At 38.1% G+C, this 25,816-nt stretch overlaps 1 protein-coding gene across 4 annotated transcripts in view; it reads right to left on the reverse strand.

Annotated features, from left to right (window-relative positions):
* Positions 1 to 25,816, reverse strand: part of TENT4A (terminal nucleotidyltransferase 4A) — a 58,439-nt gene that overhangs the window by 10,987 nt on the left and 21,636 nt on the right. For 2 of the 4 annotated variants that reach the window (XM_077182487.1, XM_054639752.2), the window contains exons 8-11: positions 19,687 to 19,813; positions 12,533 to 12,633; positions 12,111 to 12,283; positions 681 to 839 (exon numbers count right to left, since the gene is read on the reverse strand). In XM_077182487.1, coding sequence (XP_077038602.1) covers positions 681 to 839; positions 12,111 to 12,283; positions 12,533 to 12,633; positions 19,687 to 19,813 — 560 coding nt within the window. The remainder of the gene's footprint in view (positions 1 to 680; positions 840 to 12,110; positions 12,284 to 12,532; positions 12,634 to 19,686; positions 19,814 to 25,816) is intronic. The other 2 variants (XM_077182499.1, XM_077182490.1) reach the window with 1 other exon arrangement.

Here is a 25,816-nt window from a genome sequence, read left to right on the forward strand (position 1 = left end):
GTTACCACAGGCAACCTACAACCCACAATTTGCATTAAGCCTCATGTGAGGTATGTTTGACTAATAGCTGTAATTATCAAGACTGAGGGAGTGTTTTCCTGCAGGAAGAGGCACTGAGGTTGTACCAGAATGGATACATTAGCCAAAATACATTCAGGTCCCACAATTATGCACATATTTTATTTTTTGGTAAAAAACTTTGTGCATATGTCCATAATTAATCTTCTGGTTTCTACCTTTAAAATGTATTACAGAATATTACAAGTGTAACCAAATCTAATAATTCAAAAGCAAGACAACAAAATAAGCCTAGAAAGGTCAGTACTATTCCTTAAAATTAAAAAAAAAACTCTTACAGCTCCTCCACCTATATGGTGGTGGAAATTAAAGAGCCTAAAAATCTACAAATATCCCACCAGCTGGGCACCAGGATTCTCAACTACAACTCAAGGAGTCAGATACCTGACACTCCTCCTTTGACTTACTCCTTGGTGTCTGTGCTGCAGAGGGGCCTCCTTCTCCAAACCCTTTCCCACCCTTTGCTCTCCCCACAGCTGTGACACAGCAGGTAAGTACTTTGATGACCACATGAAGCTCAGCACATGCTCTATGAAGGCTATCCTCAGCCTGACAGCACAGATGAGCTGCAGCTGCAGTGTGACAGAGTTGCTGGCTCATACCTGATTACTGGCGGCCACTATCAGGGCTCTCGGAGGCGCAGATTGGGGTTTACCACTTGGCAGGGGCAATGCGGGTGCTAAACTGGCCATAAGCTGAGTCGGTGCTTGAAGACTGAACTGGTAAACATTAGGAGCTGTGCAAGGTGGTGTATCTGATTCCTTTTGGCAGAGAAAAAGGGGAAAAGAAAAGCAACTTTACAGAAAGTACAGTATATACAGGCTATGCACGTGAAAATGCACCCAAATATCAACTCAAGTGAATACTGTAAAACATAACGATTTTTGTTCAATAGTAAAAAAAAAAACGTAAAATAAAAGCCAGCACTACTTTTATTTTATACATCTAGCAAAAGTTTAACTGAACATCCATAACGAAGACAATGTCAACAGGTCTACGGCAATCACAGGTCAGTTCCAGTCAGCACAAATCTAAAGCCAAAGTTATGTCTCTAGCAAATTCAAACTAGAAGATAAGAACTAAAGCTGGGAAAAAACAGAACAAGAACAGTAACACTCTGGGTGATAGAAGAGCAAGAATTTTAGTTGTCATGACAGATTCTGTCCTCAGAACAGTGTTCTGGAGTATACTGATTTATATGGCAAAGTTACTCACTGTAATTGTCACAATCTTCTCCCACTCCACCCAGCAACAGCAAAGTTAGGGCTCCACCTCCCAAGAAACAAGTTGATGCTCTGCCCCTCAGGACCAGTATATACACACCAGTCACACATACCACTGCTCTTGGGGAGTTCTGCTCCCCTCGCTTTCCATCTGAAATCTGAGGGACAGTTCTTCAGGGAAAGCAAGATGAATGCAGGATAACAGAAAAGATGGAACTGATATCACTGATTACTATTCTTCCTCCTTCCAGCCTGGTCACCTGCAATCTCAGATGCATCCTAAGCAAACATATTGGTGATGCTAAAGTACTGTGTGTCTGGAGCACCTAACAGCAAGGAGGCAAGCACAGATCCAGGGCTTTGCAGGAAATTCTGAAGTCTGAAAATATCCAACTACCTGAGTTCTTAAATGATCAATTATTTTCTGAGTTGAGAAAGGTGGAAAGCAAGCTACAGCCTTTTAAAACAACTTTGAACACAAAAACTCTTTTAAAACTAATTTTTAAGCCATAACATAATGGCAGAAGTAGCTTTCCCTATGTTTCACTGCCGGTTTTTACCACATTCTGAACTCCAAAGCATTCTGAACTTAAAAAACAATGGAAAGACCTATTCTTTACCCCAAACCACTAGCATTTTTTCCACTGCCAGCTGTTAGGTTCAAAATATAGCAAGAGATGGGGGTTGGCCAATTAGTAGTTTAGAAGTTACCACATTAAAAGGCATTATTGGCTCAGGTCATCACGGATCTTTACTGTTCAAGTAATTACTGAAGCGTTCTATTGCTCTGTCTCTAAAGATTAATCGCCTGGAAGCAAAGACTCTTCACTTAAATCACATAAACTTTAAATAGATCTGCAGCACTACTACTTGCCCTCAAATGGCCTTGTTTTCTAAATTAGATTCTTCAGTTAGAGAATAGGCTGCTCAAGAACAGAAACAAGAGAATGTTTAAAAGCTTTTCTTGGGGAAGAAGATTACAGAAGTGAGACTGACAACTGTGAATACTGAGCAGCCTAAGCAATGAGCTACTACAAAGCAAAACTTGCATCTCAGCTGAATTGAATACTCATGGTAGAAAGAGTCCTCAATAAAACCAATTTGTTAGAACAACCAGTCTTTTATTGGTCTGTATTAAGTTGTGCTTACTAAAAAATAAGATCTAGAAAGAAAGGAGCTGCTCTCCTATTAGTTCAACTAGTGATAAAAGTTACAGTATGCCTCTGTGAAGCAGATAACCTCATCATGAATTCACTAGAGACACATCATACTTGTAAAAACAATCTGTGCAGAAAGTTCCTTATTTATGAGATCAGATATTTATTCTTTAATAAATATGCCCATCATAGAGGGAAACTACATGCTGTAGCATTGACGAAAAATTAAGCTTAGTTGATGCCTGGAATAGGTGGCATTTTTCTCCTTAGTCCAATCCTACACTATCAACACTGTGGGAACAGGCTAAGGTCTCCACAAAGATGAGTTCCCTTGGACACTTTTGGTCATGGAATTTATTTAAAAAGCTGATGAGAAGAGAGGGAAATGAAGAGACAAGTTCTAAGCATGCTCACAAGTACCAATAACCTAGCAAGTGGGATGGAGAAAGGAATCTTATTGTCTAACCAAATCAATGTGCAAATCTGCAATGCAACCTTCACAAACCTGACCAAAGAACAATTTTAGTGTCTCCATTCAAAGGATCTCTTTTCTCTTCTGCTTAGATACAATTAGATCCCTGAAGGTTCACATACCTAACTCAGATGGGACACTTCTCATTAACGAGATTTCTAAGGGGCTTTAAAGCAACAAAAAGTTGCTCAAAAGAAAAAGAGTAGCAGATGGAAGAGAGCATCACAACATTTCATTGAGATTAGAATTCACCACAAACTAAGCTTGTGTTGCTTTATTTTAATTTTTAAAAAGGTATGTTTTTCTGCCTCAAGCGTTATTTACTGAAACACATCTCATACAGGCAGATTGTATCCTTTTTCTAAGGCAATCCTGGATTGCCAGTAGCATTACTGTATGGAGTTGATATTGACTGACTTATATTACTGATATTTTGATGCTCTTGATTTAAGAGCATCAAAACACTTCCATAAAGAGCAGTATTACCCTTTTTAAACTGAAAGATTAAAATTCGATCAGAAAATTGAGCCCAATGTGAACAAATCTGATTTTCCATAAGCACAGCCTACACTGAAGGATTAAATGTTTCTTGGCCTTCTGGACCACATTCTTAAGTGTAACATGCAAACTTCAGACGTTACAGAAGTTCAGGTGACCTACAAGTAAATACATGGAGGTAACACTTTTAACACATTAGGTACACATCTGGAAGACAAGAGCTCTGACCACTCCTAGGGTGTGGGCTACAGAGGTCAAATTAAAAAAGATAAATGTTGACTAAAGGGGTATGATCCCTCAATTGAGTTTAGCATATAATATGGGGATAAAGCTACAAGACTGCACCTCATAGCAGTACCTCATCCTGCAAGGAAAATATCTTCTAAAGATATCCTTTTGGAAACCAAGAAAGACTAACAGATGCAGGTATATCCTCCTGGGAGGTTTCCATTTTAAAACATGCTCTTTAACCAGTTTCAACTTCCTGATTAACAACTTGGTATGTGGAAGGAAGAGTTCTACTGCTCACAGCCCTGATTACTGTAGACTGTAGTTTACTTTAATGCTGGAGGAAGGTATGGAAGATACCTAGAAACACTGATGAACTTCTGCCTAAACAGAAACAGTGAAACACTGCAGTCATATGAAAGATTAAGAACTTAAATCCAGGCTTCTCTTCTTGACACAGGATGAAAACAAAGCAAAATAATTTACTTTTCTGTAAAATGCATCTCCCATTATAAGAAGACTAAGGACCCTATGACCAAGAGAATATTTACTTGCCAAAACCTCATTACTGACTCGGTCTGTCCATAAGAGCTTATTTCAATTCCAATTAGTAACTCAAGGCTTAAGATACCTGGTAACTTCTCAGTTAACAACAGCTACCATTTTAGAGCTTTCCATTTTCAAGACAGTATGCTTTCCTAAGAGCTGAAGTCACCTAAGATTAATTCATGACCCCAGTGTGTTTAAGTTTGGCTCAATGCTAAAGGAGTCTAACTATCCTAAAGTCAGTACTCAGAAATAAAAACATAAAACAATAGAATGCAAGTTTCTTGATAGTGTGATGAGTTTGGGTTTTCACCCTCATCTCTAAGAATGAACTACAAAAGTCTTGGCAAAAAGATCCTTATTGTTTCCACCCTCAAAATTTCTTCCACTAATTAAACAATTTTTTTTCTCTTTCCCACAAAATTCAGGAGCTGGAAGCTGTGAGAGAACAATGACTATTTAAGTAAAAACTCTGTTCCATCTTTGAAAGCAAAGAACTGAAAAGTCTTGTTTATAGTTAACACTTTACACTGTACATTTTCAAGTGTTCCTCTCCTTGCTTACAATTACAGTGATTTAACAGATGAGTGCTGCCAGTCTTACTCCTTCTGCCTCTTTTCCCATTCCAGACTTTCTCCATTACACCTGTCTTAGCATCTGACATTATTATGTGCTAATTCACAGAGGTGAACCACAGAAACAGTAATCACCTTCTTACTAGTTTCACTTTCTGAATCAGCTCACCACAGGAGTAAGTGAACACCAGTGCAGAAAAGCAGGAGTAGCTAATGAAAGAAAATTTGGCTAGCAAATACATCATATTACTGAATTAGCTTAGTAATGTGCAAAACCACATTCCTTTGAACATAAAGCAACACCAGAGGACTTCAGACATTTCCTAGTTTGAAGCCATGCACAGCAGAACTTCAATGCATGCTCTCACTCGAATAGCTTAAGCTCCAGCCTACTGAACTGTGCTTGATAAACCACTGTGCTTGATAAACCACCATGCTTCCAAAGGTGACTGTATGATCACCCCCTGCCCTCATCCCATTTCTTCCACAGTGCGTCATTTCCTTTCTTGGTAGGTGGAGCCATAACTTCAACTATGGTGTAAATAAGTAGAATGGAGACAAACAAAATTTCTACTTTTATGGAAGGTCACAAGATAATTTGCATCAATATAGTTGCTCCACTTCCACTGGCCAGCCTATAAATAATGTAAGTCTTGAATTAAGGTGAAATTGGTTGATTTTTCTGCCTTTCATTGCAAAAAGAAAAGATCTTGGTCATTGTGATTACAGAAGGGGAGAAATGAAAGAATATAGGATACACAAGCAAACTGAAAAATATGCATACTCCAAAAGCATTAGTGTTTGCTTTACAGAAAGACAACTGAAAACATTATCTAATTAGCATGTACCAGATTAAACACAAGCCCTTCAACCATACCTCATTATACCCTGAGAGGCCTGACTGCAAGCTTATTCCATGTTCTGTCAATACTCACTGTATTTCAGATAAGCCATCTTAAATAAAAAAGGTCCCAAAAGTGCATAATTTAAAACTTCCTTTGTTGCCCCAATACTTTTATTTCACAGGCTTTCAACTGGTCTGTACTGCTAACAATATAAAAATATTTCCACTTCAATTTTCAAGTTATGCACTGAATTGCAGGACTCCTTATGCAAGGTGAACATGCACCATACTAGACTATAAATACTGAATTTAGGTTTTCTTCCATCCTAAAATGGCTTAGGTACCTCTGTGGGTTTTTTTTTTCCATGGGAGGGAATGTTTAGATATGCAAGATTACAGCTTAGACTTCAGCATCAGAAACTAGGCTGAAGTCGACTCTTAAAAAATTACATGCTCCTCTCCTTACTTCACTGACCTCACAGCAGTAAAATCCCACTTTACTTGCTGAATTACAGATTCTCTCTGCATCCTCTGCTGCTTAGAATAACTTATTAAATAAAATTACTTTACAATTTTGTATTCAAAACTGTGCCTCCTGCAGCTTTGCAGAAATTTACTCTTACTCCAAGTGGATATGGAGAAGAGACTGCTCAAGGAACTGATACAGAGGAACTGAAGAAAAGCATGAGACAGTCTAAAACTCCACACTGTCAGAGATACAGGTTAAAAACTTCAAAACCAAACATGGGGCCATACAGTGAAAGAGTAAAATAGCCAAAAGCAACACTGGAAAAATCTGTTCCCCTCTAATCCACAGGAAGTGTTCATAATCTGCATAGCAAGTATAAGAAAAAATATTATCCACTTCTAAGGATTTGGGGCCTAAACTCTTAAATGCCCCAAATCAAATGTCAATTAAATGCTTTTCCCCAGTTAACCCCAGGTTGTCTGCATCTCTGCACTCAGTGTTGCCCACTGCTTTATTTGAAGACAAGCTGTCTGCAAGTCAGCACTTACATCTCTCTGAAGGCTAAACATTAAGAGAGGCTTTTTAAAGAACTTGCCTCTATTTGTTCAGGAAGGGGAGAAGCCTAAGACAAAACCTGCATTATTCTACACAAAGATGATCAACTATTCATACATATTTGAACAGTTACTTTGGTTAGGACACAAGAATATACAGGCACGTAAAAAGAAGAGAGAAAAATCTGTGTAGCTCCTGCTCTCAAGGCTGAGAATTTTATTAGGCAACCTCCTTTTGTCCCCACTCCTTATACACACAATTTTAACTGCAACTCTATAAATTGATCTGTCATTACAGTGGATTTAACAAGACTTCAAGAAGAGCTGTTATATATTCTGAAGTGTCTGTCCCTCTGGTGAAGATAATCATGCCTCATGCCTGCAAATTTAACCACTTTTAAGAAGCACAACATTTATCCAGACAAGATATGTCATACACTCTATCACCTCTCTGTGAATATGGAAGCACAACAGCTCCTGCTAATAAGCTGACATTCAGTCTGGCTAATAGGAAGGAGGGTGCGATGGCTGATAATTTCATCAGGCATGTTGAGTTCAACTACTAAACCACCTGTAAAGCAAGTAACAGTTCCAAAAATCAGTGTGCATCTTGTATGCATTCAGCAGAACTGAAAGAACAATGAGTCTTATTCTTATCAGACACATTTTTATATTAGTCTCAGAATGTAACATCCAATCAAGGTACTGAACACAAAATACTTCAATACAGTGAAAAGACAGATTCACAGAACACTGAAGGTTCTGCTCAGCAGCATATTCTCGAGCTGATGGGGCTGAACCATGGGCAGATCAAGCACTGACATTCTGATGAAAGGGTTATAGTTAATTTCAAGAACCATCTGAAAGAAGCTATTGTAAATGTTAAAAAGCAAAAAGAGGGGAGGATTGTGTACTCTCCAAAGCTAGACTACAGGGGTACCTTGTTCACTGAAATTTTAACTACATTGGCATGACTGCAGAATTCAGAGGTCTTCATGAAATTATCTCATCACAGAAGCCCACACAACATGATCACCAGAAACACTGAGATAAGGTGTATGAAGTTTGGTAGAAACAAACTTCTAAGACAACTTGGAGTTTCTGTGATGGACTGGATATGACATTATAGATCCATAAGGTAACAGAAAAGGGCTTTAAGAATTTCCTATGAGCCATTTTATCTGCTACTGATATGCAGACACCACTGTCACAAAATCTTAAGCTTTATTTGGCATAACATTATCAGAACTGCAGAACATACTTAGCACCAGAAATCAAATCAGACCAAAATGAGACTGCAAAAACATACCTAGGATTATTTCTTACTTGGCAGAGACTGTTGATCAGGCAATAGATATTCTCTAGCACTACTCTAGGACTTCCTGAGCTAATGAAAAGCATTTTTCCACAATGCTTAGGCAACAAGAAATCCTGGTCACCAGTTACAGAGTGCAAGTCCAAAATGAAAAAAAATGCACACAGAAAAAAAACCCCAACCAACATAGCATTTTCAAGAGGAATTTGGTCACTGCTTGATTGTGAGACTGACATCTGTAACTACCCAAAACAAGTAGAGAGCTGGGGCTGAACATAGCTCATTTCATCTAGTTTCAGATTCTCATAGCAATCATTTAACTCAGTACCAAGGTGAGATTTTTTTAATGCCAGAGGCTTCTTTTCTGTTGTTAAACAGTTTCACTCTGGCTTCCATAAAGTAAAAAAAGGACACTTTGCACTGTCCTTGATGGCAAAGACATTTATAAAACATCTTCCATTATTCACTTCAACATTTGTTGGATCATGTAGGAATGCATCATACTGTACAACTTACCTGTTTGCAGGAGTGAAGAATATACCTGCTTTTTTCAGGGCAGCAGAGGGCATTTGAAATCAGAAGAAAGCTTCATTGAGAGAGACTTACTACATAGATCAGTTTGATAATTAACATAATTGAAAAAATATATGAATGGTCTGATATTTCTGATAACCAGATTCCTTGTATCCATAAGGTTTTTCAATACATGTTCTTTAGTTTGCTCCTGATCACTAATATTTACATTCTTCACAGAACCAAGGTAACATGGCAGAAATTTTAGTACTCAGTATTTTGCACAGAACTGTATTAGAACTGAGTCAGAGCTCTGTATTGACATGTACAGTAGGACAATCCCATAAACTGAACAGCTCTCCCACTAACAGTTACAGTGATACCCAAAGACAGACTTCTCTTCCACAACATCTTTGATCCAAAATTTACTGGCCCTTTGAAGAGCTGTCCTTTGTGATTAAGATTTTACAGTTGGCTAGAACACCTACTAAACATAGCATGACTAGAATTTCATTGGCCAGAGAGGGCTAGACTAGGGCATTTTGTAAATAGCTTTGCTACTTTGGGAAATTCATAAAAGAATACCTTTTGTTAAAATTATGATCTGGTCTCATTAGATCCAGTTTTTCATTTTGGGCTGTGTAGACACACAATGGCCTAGAAGCATGTTCTCCTGCAAGCTAGTCCTAGATGTGCAAAGATGAAAGTAAACATCCTCCTGAGTTTCAGATAGTATGCTGAGAAAAAGCACATGAATTTAAATTATATAGGGAAAGAGGAGACTGTCCTTTGAGAAGACAGTTCTCTTGTTCCTCAATGGTACTTAAGTTCTCATCTTTAAAAAGTTGCCACCAGTATGGAGAACTCAGGGTAGTAACTATAAGCTCTTTTCTTCCATTTTTCTGAGCATATACAGACATTGAGAGGCAGACTTCTAAATGTTAGATCTGGTTTATGACAATCCAGTCTTGAGAAAAACTTATTGTTCTGTTTTCCTGCTGCCTGAATAAATCTATAACCATTGCTTTAGCTGACAGACCTGTAAGTCCAAGACACCAGAAACAATTATCCATTCAGCTGCTGAGTCATATTTACAGATTATTAATGCAAAACCTGTAATGCTGTCAGAACTCCAAAGGAGCAAATCTTTAAAAACCAAACAGCATGCTGCATTGCAACCAACTATTAAACTATAGGGTTTAATAAAAATTCTAGGATCCCTATGAGCAGTACTGCACTGCTCTGATAATGCCTACACACTCAATATATACTGCTAATATTGCTTCCAGGACATGTTGACAAATATATGCAAGGCCTCCAGACTTATCACCAGCGAACAGTGATGCAATGACTTCAAAATACAACTACTTCAGTGGATGGCTGGAGAGGGGCAATGTGAGAAAGTAATGTCACAAGTTTTCAAGCCTATTTCCTCTTCCTCAACACAAGTAAGCTGACTTCTATTATACTGGTAGGTAGAACTCAGAAAGGACCACTTCATCACTATTACCCGTGCAACTTTAGCAGTAAATAGAAAAACAAATACGCTATCTAGTGTCTATGATTTAACAGATAGGATCCTGCATCTCACAAACAGCAAAAGATATTCTGCAGTCATGAAAAACACACCTCCTGAAACAATGTCTTATGGTAGAGTTTGTGCTTAAGGTTAACAGTGACATAGGAAATAATATCCTGCTATTAAAATAAAACCTTAATTATTGGGAAGAGTTCAGCAAGCTGTAACTCTGGGGTCTCCTCGGCTCCTGCACTTTCTTTATAACCAATACCTTGCTTTCACAGTCCTCCAGTACTGGAAAATTTCAGATTATTTAACTTTAAATAATTACAGAATCCTTCCTGAGGAACAATCCTTCCACAAGATCAGAGGTCACACTGCACGTAACTCTAAAGTGATGAGATGCACCATATTCATAATTACCTTCTTCTGAAGTTGAGAGAAAAGCTCATCACATCATGCCTATTAATAATGCATCAGAAGTTCTGGCACAAATACCAAATTGTCACACATGCCAGATGCTCCTCTGCTGCAACCTGGGCACAGCACTATGCCAGATCATGGCACAGATCACCTGAGTATGGCAGAATAGGCTTCTCTTCCTGAATCAGGTGCAGCTCAGGACTGCTCAGCCAGAACCTTCTCTTCTTCACAAGCCCAAGTAAGAGCAGGATGAACTCATCAGTCATTTTTTAGAAACTTGCCATTCCATTCCAAATTAAGTTAACATTCTATCAGTCTGCTAAGGACATGATGCCAATATATGACCTGGCCTTTCTCACAAGGACATGGACATGGTTTTTTATTTTGTTAGAAAACGTAGCATTTCATTTTACTTTGTGAATGCCCAAGTAGATTTCAGTTCTATCTTGTTGAGATCCTTTTCACTTTTCATTAATTTCTCTGGCATCGGGCAATGAAGTTTCACCTTCAACATCAAGCTAAACTGGACTAAGGGGAGTTCATAACAACTCACCACCCAATACTGTGCACTCCCAATGTAATAAGCAAATATTTGCATTTTTCATAAAATTTATTACAGCAAAATCTTTTCCACTGATATACTTAAACCAGGAGCATGGCTAATAGTATCACTGGCAAGTATCATGCTGTTCTTGGCTCATTAGCCAGATGGTACCAACTAAAACATTTGTCCTGTTTACTGAAGGTGGCATAAAAAGACAATTCAACACCAGAAGAACTGTAGCATGAAGTAATTACAGAAAGTAACCAGAACATATATAGGCAGTGCTTGTCCCTCAAAAATTATTATATGTTTATTGAATAAAATTCCCAATTTTTAATTCCATATTTGATTAGTTATTGAAAGCAGTCAAGAAACAGGTATTTGGACCTCCCTTAGTATTATCCAGTTATTCACTTCATAGTTGACTGCATATTACATCTCCTTCCATCAATGCCTTTACCTAAGACAGAATGCTTCAGAAGATTCACAATGAGCAGCTCATGCCTTACAGTGCTGTGCTCTAATCTGCACTGCCCAATTCTCCACTGATTTAACTTTACACCAAAACAAAACCACCTGGCAGAACCTTAAAAGAGTCTGGGAACATACTTCAAGAGACTGCAGACTCCTCTTCCAGGAACTTATAATAAAGCCCCGCAACTACTTAAAATAAGGAAGCTGACAAGAGTTTATGCAAATGCCCTGTTACCACCAAAACATGAACTGACTGCTTGGCTGAAAATAATGAGTATTATTCACCTTCACAACACAATATAATGTTCATGTTCAATTTCAGGTATGGGGAACAAGAATCAGAATTTGACAATGGAAGACTTGGCTTAATGGAAGGATATATGAAGACATTTCTCCTCTTCTACTTAATTAGCTACTGTTAAATTGGGTTGTTATATTTCATTACATCTAACTACTACCACAAAGGGTACCAAAGATTTAGGATGGAAATAAGACCCATTTAATTCAAAAACAAAAAAAATTGATTTCAGTAATGTTTCTGAGCAGAGGACATTACAGTTGCTGTAGCAGTTTAGGGACAGTATCCCATTAACTGTTATATATACTGCTGTATCAATTGAGGCTTTGAAGATAATCTCTGCTACTTACTAGATCAACCCATTAAAAGAAAAAGCTTACAATGTCACTGCTGGAGAGAGATGATACAGAAGAGGCAGATGAACCAGAGGATAACTGCTGTGTGCTGGCCAATGACAATGCCAAGTGCTGATTGTAAGATGGTTCAGAGTCTCTGTTCTGCTGCTGTTCTCCATTGCAGAGAGCTATTGGGTCTCTTATTTTCAACCTATTATCTGTTAACAGAAAACATAAGTATCATTTAAGAGCACAGAATACAAACACATGGGCCTTGAAGTCTAAGAAGAGCTGCAGTTTAACAAGCTAACTGAAAAACAGGCTCAGAAAAACTAATTTGGGTTAGAAAGTTACAGGTTCCTTTTATTTTTTTCCTGTATATCTGAATGATTAATTTCAAGGCAAGGGTATTTTGAATTACATCAAAGTCAAGAAAAAAATTTAAGTTGGTTTCCTGCTATACCTACCAAGTTCAGGTGATAAATTAATTTTGCTCCCCCACTTCTTTTTAATCCAGGCCCTGTAGTCAATCACTTCTTGGGTCACTTTGATGATTCTACCTAATGTGCTAAAAAAATTTTTCAATTAAGTATTAAACAAAGACTGTTGGTTACATATTTGCAAGCATTTTAACAAGCTACCAAATTACACTAAAAGTCAGTTTTAGATATCCCTAACCAAAAAATCTTTTTGAACCTTCTTTTTTTTAGCACACCATTTCATCCACTGAAGCACCACTTATATTCATATTATTTTTCTTTTACCATACTAACATGCAAGCAGTGACACACAGGTAAGATTTTTACTCTATATTTCTAAATGGTATGCATATTAACTATAAAGAATGCACATGCTGATAACAGTATATTTGATAAAAGCAATTTATGGTTCTTGCATTTCTCCATACAGAAAATTTTTCCACAGAATCTGGATTATAAATGGGATGTACAGAAGACAAAAAGCATCCCACTACCACAACTGGCTGTGTGGAGACAGAGACCTTCACTAATCCTTGCTTCTGGATTGACAAGACAAAAGGTGATAAGACCCCCACAATTATAAAGGAAGTACCATGGATCGTGAGGTAGAGGAACAAGAAACAGACTGGCTCCAAAATGAGGTAGGATTTCAATAAATTCATAACAGTGAGAGGCTCAGAGAAAAAGCTTACCTGGTCCTGCTGAACAGTGACCAGTTATCAACAAAGTAGTGTTTTCCCAACACTCAGCTATTTGAATCGTACTTCTTGAGTCTTCTTGTTTGAGAGATAAATTTTCAAGCTTTGTTTTCATTAGAGACTAGTCATTGAAACACTAACTATAAACTCCACACTCAAGATACATGAAGAAATTACTATTGTACAAAAATGGGCTGTACAAAGTTACCACTGTGGAGCAGATAATGTTATTTTTATTCATCTTCAATGATTACATTAAAGTTTATTTTGTATTTCACATCAGAAAAGTACCTTGTACCAGTATGGGATTTTGTTTTAGTTTAGGTGTACAATGGGAAGGCAGGACATACAAAACCCTAATATATTTAGACTACCTTACTAGTTTTTATAGTAACACTTTAGGTAGCAATAATTCTCCTACTATCCCAGCAATTACTATCTCATGCAAGACCAAATATCACATGTTCCATGTTAGTCTTCCAACTTTAAAGACATGTTACTGTTAGGATTGAAAAAGTCAGTCCAGCAAACATTGAATCAAATAATATCATCTAAATTACAAGTCCAAGTGCAGCTGCAGATGGGCCACCAGGACAGAATGCATGTCATCCACCATCCCACTTATGTAATGTGGATAAAATGATGCATGCTGGAAAATAAAATCTTGAATTTTACACGCAGAATTACAGGTGTGCTTGTCAGCACTCAGAAATTAAAGATCTGGGTTATAATTAAAGATCAACTTTGGGAACCACAGTTCAATAGCTAAGCAGAGCACACTAAGAAAAGAACAAATAAATCAGAGGATGACATTTTGTTAATGTATACTCCCATGACATAACAGCATTTTAAATACTCAATGCAGTTCTGGTTTCTCAGTCCCAAAGATTAAGCTGAGCAAGAGGAGACAGAATGAAGATGGGGATGACCAAAATTGCAGAGATTCAGCCGTGGCCCTAAAGCTGCAGTTACCAAAAGAGCAACACCACTATGGGACTCAAACATGCACCAGCTGGGTCTCATCAGCACCAGGACAGGGAAGGAAATCTTGCAGTTAACAAGTTTCATCTGAGAAGGCCTTCAGAAAGAGTAGAGCTTCTACTCTAGGATTACACATAAATTTCATGACTACCACCAGCTGTGGTCTTACAACCAGAAAGTGAACATGGGCTGAGTAACAAGCTTATTACATATAAGGAGTTTGTCAAACATGATGCTTCTTCAGAGTATTGTCCTGGAAGTGAAGTGAGAGTCATGATTTCACATAGCAGAAGCAAAATGAACAATAGAGGTTGGTATTTTTATCAGACTGGGTGACTGATATACTGAAGAACAGGCAAAATGGGTGAAGCGACTGCTACACCAACAATTGTGGCAGAGTTGCACACACAGAATGGGGGAATATGTTCTCTCACCAGAACCAGAATGGGGGAATATGCCCTCTCAAAGGGCACAGAGATCCCTCTTTTTTGGTATAAAGGTAGAAAAAGGAAATTCACTAAGTTATACGGTCAGGAGTCCAGAGGCAGATCCATGCTACATTGCTTGTGCAGCAAAATTAAAGACGTTCATTATGAGACATCAGAAGCTGAAAGGTGATTAAGGTTATACTGACATACACTTAAATAAAGTAGCAAAGAAAGAGGAAGCAAGTGTGATCAAACCAGGTACTGATCTCAAAAGAACATCATTTCCTATGTATGGGACTCAAGCACATCCATGGGTTCAAAGACCAATTTTTTAAAATAAGCATTTGAAAATTGTTCCTAAATTTATTTTCAACACTGAAAATGCTTAGGAACAAAAAAAGCCCCTATTAATCTATCCTGCCTTTATTGTGAAAAATGTCATGCTTTTGGGGCTTTTATTTCAACTGAGGCCAGAATTTCTACAGATGTCAGAGACAAACAGTTCTTCAAATATGCTTGTTTGGAAGACATAAAAAATACTGTTAACTGGTCAGTAAAATAAGACACATCTCCTGAGAAAGATGCCCCTTTAAGTTTTTTCCCTTAATATGATCATATAGTAAGACCATGAATAAACTATTTACCAAACTAGTTTATTTTATATATTTTATACATATATATTTCTATATTTATTTATATATTTATATATATTATTTATATATTTTATATAATATTTTATATATTTATAGTATATTTTATATAAGGAAGACACCCAACAACTTTCCAAGCACAGAGATGGAAAGATCACTTTCTACCTGGCTATGGTTGTTTTGAAGACTATCACCTGTAAATGACAACTCCAGACATGCAGTAGGACACTGACTAGGCTTTCTCAAACTCTGGCCTGTTGGCATGACAGGTCTTTCCCTTATCCAGCTGCACCACATCCGGCACAATACAGAGTCTAATTTATACTGAAGGGCATGCGACAGCAAACCAAGTCTTTCATTTCTCATTGCTTATGACCTCCTCAGCTTCCCAAATGTGGCTACAGAACTGTTTAGAGATGCAGTCTGAGCACACATTCCTAGCCAAACTATGTGACAGACCAGTGTGTGAGCCAATATCCCAATCTGCAAAACATAAATATTAACCTAAGGATGGATTTTTGTCACATCCAGAGCAGCAAAACTTAGGGCTGTGAAACGATACAGTACCACTCTCGACCTCTTGCCCCACACGTGAACTTCTGATGCTTCTGATCAACCCCGTCATCAGCTACAAGCTGGATCAACTTCTTGACATGACAGAAGTGTTGCGATACTTGTTTTCAGTCAGACCAAAAAGTCCATCTGACTCACCTTCTGACTGCAGGACTGCTAGATCTCATGCAAGGCAAGATTCAGACTGAGAGGGAAGGAACAGCACAGCTGACAGAAGACAGTACACAGGTACTTAGCCTGGGCAAGGTACAATATGAAATTACACCTTAATATAAAGGCCATGGACAGGGTGGTAACAGATAATCCACTATTTAAATGAACACTATTTAAATGAACAATAAGCAGAGCTTATTGAGAGCTTGCTGTCAAATATCTGCTAAGGTTTCCTGTGGTTCATCAAGAAACAGAACTGGAAAAATGGTCTCAAAACCAAGTCCAAAGAAGGGCAATGAAGCTGGTGAAGGGTCTGAGAAGATCAGGTTGCTTATCCTGGGAAAAAAAGAAGCTCAGGGTTGACTTTATCATTCTCTACACTACCTGAAAGGAGGCTGTACCAGGTGGGCATTGGTCTCTTCTCACCAATGATAAGTTAAAGCATAAGAGGCAATGACCTCAGGCTGCACTACAGAAGATTCAGATTAGATATTATAAAGAATTTCAACAACAAACAGGTTGTCAAGCACTGGAACAGGGTGTCCAGGGAAGCAACGAAGTTACTGTCCCTAGATGTACTTAAAAGCCACGTAACTGTGGCACTGAGGGACATGATTTAGTGGTGAACACAGTAGTGGCTGGGTTAATAGCTGAACCCAATGATCTTAGGGGTCTTTTCCAACCTAAATGATTCTGTGAAAATATCATTCCTCACAGACTGAAGAAATGAGCTCACTTGAGATGGCACACTCTCTTTCCCAGAGACAGGCTAGGGGAAAAGATCATATGAAAGCTGTTCAAAGCACATACCAACACCAGTCCTTAAGCAGGAGATATCCTGCCCATAACTGTATTTCACAGCTAGACTCATGTCTCTGTGGCCCTAAATATTAAGACATCAATCACAATTTTCAGTCACCTTGTCTGAAGACAACACCAAACTTTACCTTGTATACAAGCTGTACAAGTTCAAAATGGATCAGTCTCTTATTTTTCTAAGAGGAAACTGCTTTTTCCAAGATGACAGGAAGCTGCTTGCTCTAATAAAATCAACCAAACTGTCAATCAAGCTCTCCTAAGCCATTCTCAGGAGGGGATAGGTAAGATTGACTGAGGACAAAATAGCGTTAAGGTTATTTCTGTAGCTGTAAGAATTACCTTCAGGATTCAGCTGATTAGTGTTTCCGCTGAGAAGAAAGCTTTTCCACGATAGGAGATACCTTTTAATTCCCACTACATCTCAGATGTTCTATTTGGAAGCCTGAATGACAATGGTGGTAAGAGTGATGTGAATCTATCCCTTATTATTCTGTGAGACTTGCTACCACAGAAAATGATGAAGAAAAAGGCCTATGCTGCTGAAGGACTACTATCTGACTTTTTTTTTCCCCATTGAGACTATCAGAAGTAGCAACTCTTTAGAAAGCCCTCAATTAATGTAGACATATTTTTGTGTTGGACTGACGCTGAAAAAGAACTACAACAATCACCAAGAAAGATGTGAAATCTACTGAGTGTCATCTACAAGATAGAACTCTGTACACAGAAACCTTCCCTGGGAAGAGGAAATATGCATTCAAACCCATCAGATAATTCAAGAACCATCCCACTTAGGAAAAGCTAGCCCAAATTAGGATAAAACTGAATAAACTCAGCCTGGAGAGTTCAGCCTCCTGCAACTTCCTATCCTTTCAAGTAATCTTCATTTAGCCTTGATCCCTCTAGTAGAACATAATGTTCTACTAGAAGCCAGTCCCTGGTCTTAAATGGAGCCCATTGTTTATAGGTACAGTTATGTTATAGTTTAACCTACCTACTAACAAGTCTAGAAAAGGCAAAAAAATGGATCAGGAGAAAGGACCCCCAGATAGCCAGGCTTTAGGTCAGGCCACCAGAAAGGTCTTTATACAGAGCTTGGACCACTCTGCCTTACAGCAGGAAGAGGGATCCACAAACATACCTGGATCACCCAAGCACATCAGGCTTAACTGAGACCACACATGGACTGCTGACTTGGCAACAAATTTGTTACCAAACAGTTCATCATCCACTTACAAGTCCTTTGGCACTGACAAGACTGGTGCTAGGGGAACTATTTGTATACAGAAATTTGTTGAATGCTGTTCCCCTTGCAAGCCAGTGGCATGATGGGTTCTGAGATTCAGATGTCACTGGCACAGACAGCCCAGAACTCAGACAGGTCAGACATGACACCTGAACACTGCTGCTGGGACTGCTCCACAGGTTTGCAGTTGTGAACAAAATTCAAACATTTCCCAGCTACAGTAACAAGTGCAAGTCCATGCAAAGTGCACATACTGATGACACCTCAGGCTCCCATTAGATGCTATACAAATATACTTTTTGATGCCTGTAGTAAATACATACACCTCATAATGACTATATTCTTCAGAGAAAAACAGAGAAGTTAATGGAGACCAGGACCCAAGACAAGCAGAACTTCAGGAATCCCTAGGTTACTCTACCTGTACTTAGGTAAGACCAAAGTTTCATTCAGTACCAAGAACTGTCAGCCAATACACATTTAACAGTGACCTTTAGTATCTTAAGACAGCAGTCTCAAATGTCAGTGTGCAATACTCCATAGCCCCCTTCTGTGCCTCCATCACAGTGCAGTCTCAACCTTTGTAAATTTAATACCACTGAAAACCTAAAGAATTTACAGGCACTCCTAAAGTACTGTCAGTTTTAAACTCACAAGTGAAAGACTGCGTCCACTTTGATGTAAACTTATTAGAGGAAACTATTTCACATTCCAATGACATTGATGCTGAAAGTTTACATCATGACTAGAGTTTGCAGTTGTACTGAAATGGTTTATGTGACAACTTACAGCCATCCTTCCCTGTGATTAGCTGGGGAGCTCAAAGCCATTGAGATTTTAGGGAAGTCTCAGGGAAGAAACATCTTCTGATCTAGCCCAAATTCACACTAATGGTTAGAACAAAAGGTGCTAGAGCAGATACATGAATGGAAATACCACGCCTGGAATACCAGGCATGGCAGCCATGCCTTCATTATCTTTCTCCTCTCTCTTTCAAAAAACAGAAATTGCAAAGGTGAGAGCTCAAAGTACTGGTTGTGTCTCTATGAAAGACACTAAGAACTGCATTTAAAATGGCATGTCTAAAAGCATGCTATTTTTAATGGCAGTTCTGGCAATACAATCAAACTGGACCGATTCTATTAGGTTTTTTTTAATATAGTATTTTAAGTCTTTAATTCTTAAATACATATCAAGTCTTTTAAAACAGTTTATGGGGGCATTTATTAAAGAACCAGGTAAATTCTTAGCCTTGTGGTCTAGTTTTCTAACAGCCTAAACAAGTAATTTGATCACACACATTTCTTTCTGCCACAATACATACATGCATCATACTAAACATTAAACCAGCAAACCCTCCTTTGAAATACTTCAAGCAGGATGTTGGACTCATCCTGGATTTTATCATACTCTCTTCATTTAAGTGCTGCACATTGAGGCATTATACTCTCATATTCCTGGGCGGGTTAAATTTCTGTGCAGATTTCAATACGACCACAGTTAAACAATAATAACATTCCTTTTATGAATCTAGAACCAAACATTCCTAACTGATTACACAGACAAATGGATATTGAAAAAGTGAACTAATTACCTCTCAGAATCTCTATTTGGATATGATCTTGCAAGTGGTGATACTGCATGGCTAAGAACAATGTAGGCATAATCAAAAACTTGTTTCACTTGCATGGCACCGTAAGAACTTCTGCCAACGTCGTTTCCTGAAATAATGTGACAGTCATCAGATCATCTTTTTTTAATATCAGTTACCAAAACATTAGTCATACTTAAAGCTCAGAAGCCTCAACAATACAAGCTTAATTCTGTTTAAACCAGTTATCCCATCCTAGCCACATCAGGAACACCTAAGTGTGCCTATTTCAGCAAAAGAAGTTGACCTTATGAATGACACTTAACATTATGCACTCAGTTTACCACTTCTAAAATACTCGCATATAGTGCTTCAAAGAAACAGAGCACAGAGATCAGATTAAAGCTCTTAGAGCTGTCTTCCAGAGGGAACGTACCAAGCTTAAAGAACCATGTCTCACTTACCAGTAGAGTTCCTGCAGGCCAAATTCAGTTTAAAATTTCATTTGTGTAACCTTCATTATGTCAGACAGACTCACGGAAAACCCTATTTAACCTTATCAAAACTACAGATTAATAAACCATCACATACAGATATTTATCTCCACAGGACAAGCCAGTTTTTCAAAAATCTATCACAGAAGATTCCAGAAGCTTTTATAGTACTGTTTTTTGATCAAGTTTGTAGCACTCTCAACTGCCCTACTTTAGGAATGAGTGACATTTTAACTGGAACTCTTTCCAAATCTATTGCAATGTGAACTGCAGAAGTTAAGAATGTTGTATACCTTCTGTATCAGTGACATAGTACAAGAATAGATCACCCATCTGATACCTAGAACAATCTTGCTGTTACTAGCAGAAGGCATTTGGGAGCTTCATGTGGATGTATTTGGCACCAGACAACAAAATTGACTGTCAGCATTCAATTTAAGAAGCACAAATGGAACTCCTTTCAAATTGCATAAAATATGGACTAGGTCTTGAGTGGGTAGAAAACTGCTTACAGTGCAAGGTTCCCTCCTTCAGAATGATGGGTGAAATGCTGTGAGAACACTAGAAAGGTATGAACCACCAAATATGAAAATCAGATCAGAGCCCATGAATAAATGAAATTAATGAAAAATCTAAATTAATGAAAAATCTGCTTTGAAAAATTGATGGGTAAAGGACAGAATCCATCCTTTGGAGGACAGAATCCAACAAGGCTGAGATTGATTTTAGAGGAACGCTTCACTCCCCTGAGTGTTTTGTCCAGCTACTATAGACAAACCTGCTGAGCTTTGCCATCCAGGGGAAGAAAACAGATTCCTTTCAAAATTCTCCAACCATAATGCCATTCTAGCAGGAAAGTATAATCAGTGAAAGCTAACTGAAAACATAAATGCATTTTGGGAAAACAATTTTTCCAGTAATTCACATGGTCAAATGAAAACCGATCAAGAAACACCTCCTGCTCACTGACATAACTGAGTATTTTGCTCTGAGGGCATCACTGTGGTATACAGCAGCCACTAATTACAGAAGCCTCTCCAAATGGTTTATTTGCTATTGGACTCTATCCTGAAGTAAAAAAGAAATCAGTGTGGGCCTAGGACAGTGAATCTAGGAGGAAACACATGGTAATGTTCTTCACAGAGGATTTCACAAAGGACTTACTACAAAGGTGGCTGAAAAGTGACCAAAATATTTTAGTAGTCATAAAATCAGAAGACAATGTTAATTATACTAAAAAGTAATGATTAATTCAGTAAGGGCTTTTCAGAGCCCTTACTGTGTGTCCAGCCACATAATGATATTCTAAACCTAGATATGTAAGATAATTAAATTCAGAAGCAAAACAGAAATGGAATACATACTAAAAACACATAATCACACCTACCACTAAATTAAAGTCCATCTGTGGCTGGAGTTGAGGTTAGGGCTCTTTTCCAACCTAAATGAGCCAATAAATTCACATAACACTAATTAAGAATACACACTCAACGTGCACTCAAAGAATCTTTATTAGTTTTGTCTAACCCAATGCTAGGCAGGTACATTTGGCATGTATCCTGCCAAAGTTGTACCAAAATGAAGACAGGGTTGCCACAAAATATTGGCTACTTCTTTCATCAGTTGTCACTACCTCCTCTGTTGTGCCAGCAAAAGAAATCATAAACCTTCCCTAAACCAATTAGAGTAAACTTGGGCAATTTAGTTTTAATCAATGAAGTTGTGTTTGAGTCTTGATTGAAGCAGATTTGATGGAGAGGCAGAATAGCTAATGCCATACCTTGCTTGGGTTCCTGGATTGCCTCATTCTGCACCTGTAACTCATTCATAAAACTGTCTGAATTAACGGGTCTTAATCAATTATCCAGTCTGCAGAGCTTTTACTTGGGCTGCAGCTGGAGCTACTGTGAACTGATCTGTCAAGTCTGTATAAAGATGACCCTAGCCAATCCACAAAACAACATATTAAAAGAAGCCAGAAGATCACACATTTGCATTTGCTGCCCTGAATAGATTTTCTTTTGAGAGATCACTCTCATTAGAGAAGCATGTCTTACATAACTGAGCATCCTTCTTTGGTCACAATCTAGACTGATCAGTTAAAGCACACAACCCAAATGCTGTCACTCTTTAAAAAAATCATACATACTTCAATCCTCAGATGTACATTAGCAGATTACAATGGTGTGTGATTTCATGTATAATTCAATTCTTATTCTTTCTTACAAAGCCTTCATCCCTAAAGGAGCATGTCCAAAATTTCCATCACTTGCTATCAGTATTACCACTCCATCAGGTAGCCTTCCTTTACCTGAAGCGGTTATAAGAACACGGCCTGAAAAGGTAAAGGTAAGACCATGAGCTAGAACTGCAGCAGACCCATTCATGTTAAGCTATTAGCTAGTAAACAGCTTTTTGCAACATTCAGCATTAAAGAGGTTCTTTCAAATGCTAACTTCAATGAACCTGGGTATTTTTATAAGCACTTATGTTTTATACACACACACAAACATATATATTTGCAGGTTCTAATGATAAATAGCTGATACTGAAAAGCTGCAATGAATCATTCTGGGCAGCCACTAAGGCTAGAAGAGATAATCTCATAGATGTTGCCAATCTCAAATCTATTTACTTCCCATACTGGTGACCTATCAAGATGCAGAAGCAAGCAACATGAAGCATAATAAACCCTGCAAGTTAAATATTCTCTTTTCCAAGGAAACACATTTAAGGTTTAGAACTTTCATTACTGCCCACAGCAATTAAGAATGAGGAACAAACTTCTCACAAATGGAGCTGCACAGGTGGGACTCCAAGTTTTAAACTTGGTGTTAAAGAGTAGCAATTTAGCTACTCTAGCTACTGCCAGCCTGAAACTAGACCAAAAATTATTCCTGTTCTGAGCATCAGAAATGACTGGAAAACCTTGATAACCACCTGATTCACAAAGGTATAAAATAACAAGCTCCCCTCAACAGTCTACTGGGTAAGTGCCAAGCTTGTTTTACAACCACAGATTAAAAGATTTGTCAACTGCCAACAGTTATGTCTTGCAAGACGGGATACTGCTAAACCAACTCCAGACAAACCTCTTCCAAGATGACATCATCTACCTGGCTCCAATATATTCCTGTGAACAAACTTCTGAGTGCCTGGCTTTGCAGTTCTCCTTAATAAATGCTTTTACTTTATATATATTTTACAAAAAAGACAAGTGCTTTGAGAAACTGAAATGGTGCAGCTACAAGATGCTTATGGAAATTCCCTCCTTTAGACAATGCTAAGGGAATGATTTTCATTTCTTTACTCTGTCCTAGGACACTAATCCAAGATGAAAGATCTTTGACTATGTACAAAGACCAAGTATAAATGATTACTTCAAAATTGAAGTAATTTTCATCACCACTATATTAGTCTGATAACTCAAATCCGCACCTCAACAAGCTCCGCACTTGAAGTGTTGACTCCTGACACCTTTATTGGAATCCTGGTTCTTAAATCACACAAATTATCATCTTCTGGCACACAATGATCAATCTCTGAGAATCTCTGAGGAAACCCTGTAGTACCTAAGAGAATTTAAGAAAACCCACTACTACCAAAACAACACCACAATATGGAACCTGGATGCCGGTTCCTCCCAAATCCAGGAACTAACAGAAGGTAATGAGCAGATTAGAATGATGTATCATGTCCTCCTGATGACACCTTTCATCTCTTAGCCAGACATCACCCACCATTTCACACTGAATAAAAAGCAGTTCCTCCAACTTAAAGAAACTAATCCCACGAAACACACTCCTGTTCCCTGCAAGACCACTTTAAAGCTATTCTTTTGGGTTATACCCTTCAGTATCGCATTGCTGACCTACTGCATACACTCACATGAGCGACTTGTACACTACTTTGATAACCCTTAAGAAATTGAAAGGGAGAGGGTTTTTTTATCTCTGTACTTTTTGTCTCATTTTGGGATTAAGAAGCCATCTTTTCAAGTACTCTTCCAAGGCTTAACAGGAACCTTATAAACAGTTGTGATCAGGCTAAAAAAAAAAAAGGATTGAAAAACAAAGTTAAAAACCTGAGCATACAGTGCAAACACAGGTTTGCAGGGGTAAAACTCACCAGCACCTTATGCTAATTTAAGTTGAGACATCTGTGTCCACTCTTTATGAAAATAATTTATTCCCATCTCCTTCACAGTACTGCCACCAACCCTCAGTCAGACATTGAGTGGATCTGAACAAATCTCATCAGAGATGACTTGTAAACTGGGCAAGGACTTGAACCCTTGGGAAAGATTTTTGTACTGGGACAGAAGGAATAACAGAACTAAACTAATTAACAGAATTCTAGATGTTACTAACATACACTTGACAGGCAATTTTAGATACTGTAGGAATATGTGATTAAGTCTGAATCTGAATCTAAGGAGGCTGTACTCATCAGATTTGATTCAAAGAGCCATCCTATATGTGCTACATAATTTTCTTCGTAGCTTCATCTGGCAAGTTCTGAAGGTCTATGGTAGCTGCTAAAGAATATCCCTATGAGACACAGTGGTCAGATAACTTAAAAATATTGTCAGTTTTCATTTCCATTGCCAAAACACTATCCCCTATAAGAATTATATTATCTCACACCATACAAACTCTTTATTTAATTTAATTTCATTCTTATCAACTCTTTGACAGCATATAGGTATTCTTTCTTCTAAACTACAGTTCTTCGTTTCTGCAAGATTAATGCCAGGAGGAACAGTTCAGAGCCCCTATTAGATCTTTTTTTTCCTTCTCCATAGTACTATTGGCAGTGATTAAAACACTCAGTTGCACATGCAATTTGTTCTTCTTCAGTCCCCAGCAGATAGAAAGGAACAGAACTGAAGGGCAGGAAGGATTTTTGACTCTAAACAATTGTGGCTCATGCTGCTATTCAAATGGGACTTCAGGCAAGTAAGTACACAGCTCCTAAAGGAAATCTCAATGACAATGACAGTTCTGCACAATCACACCCTAACCTATGCCTGGCCCAGTACAAGAGTAATGATGGACACAGAGTTACAAACGTATCAGAGACATAGTTAGACAAATGAGTATCACAGCCTGCAACCTGTTCTAGGGAAGTATGAACATTCAGCATATTGAGGATTTAGAAAGGTGCCAGCTTTCAGCTCCTGATCCATGGTATTTGCTTTAGAAGTGCTGTAAAAGTGCTATAAAACGTCTACACACAAAATGTGACAGTATGGACTTGGACTGCCAATTACATTCTAGAAATATTTGTGCTGAAGTCCAAATTAACTGAAAATTGACTTTGTTAAAAAGCTGGTTTGGAATTTCAGCTACTTGTGATGGTCTAAATAGAACACAAACTGAGTACTATAAAGTTGGAAATTTTCCTGAGGCACTTAGCCAAAATTAAGCTCAATTATTTTGAGGGTTACTGAATTAAAACCAAATCTAAAAAAAAAAAAAAAACTATGTTAAGTACTATCCAAAGAAGATGCAACTCTAAAATGCTAAATGGCATTCCCTAAAGATCCCTGTGCAGCACAGAAGCCAGTTATGCAAAGTGCTCTCCACACCACCACCACCACAGCTGTTTTTTACAGATACCCACCCCTGCTCCTGTGC

The sequence above is a fragment of the Agelaius phoeniceus genome, chromosome 1, assembly GCF_051311805.1.
Source record: "Agelaius phoeniceus isolate bAgePho1 chromosome 1, bAgePho1.hap1, whole genome shotgun sequence".
In the NCBI taxonomy this organism is placed as follows: Eukaryota; Metazoa; Chordata; class Aves; order Passeriformes; family Icteridae; genus Agelaius; species Agelaius phoeniceus.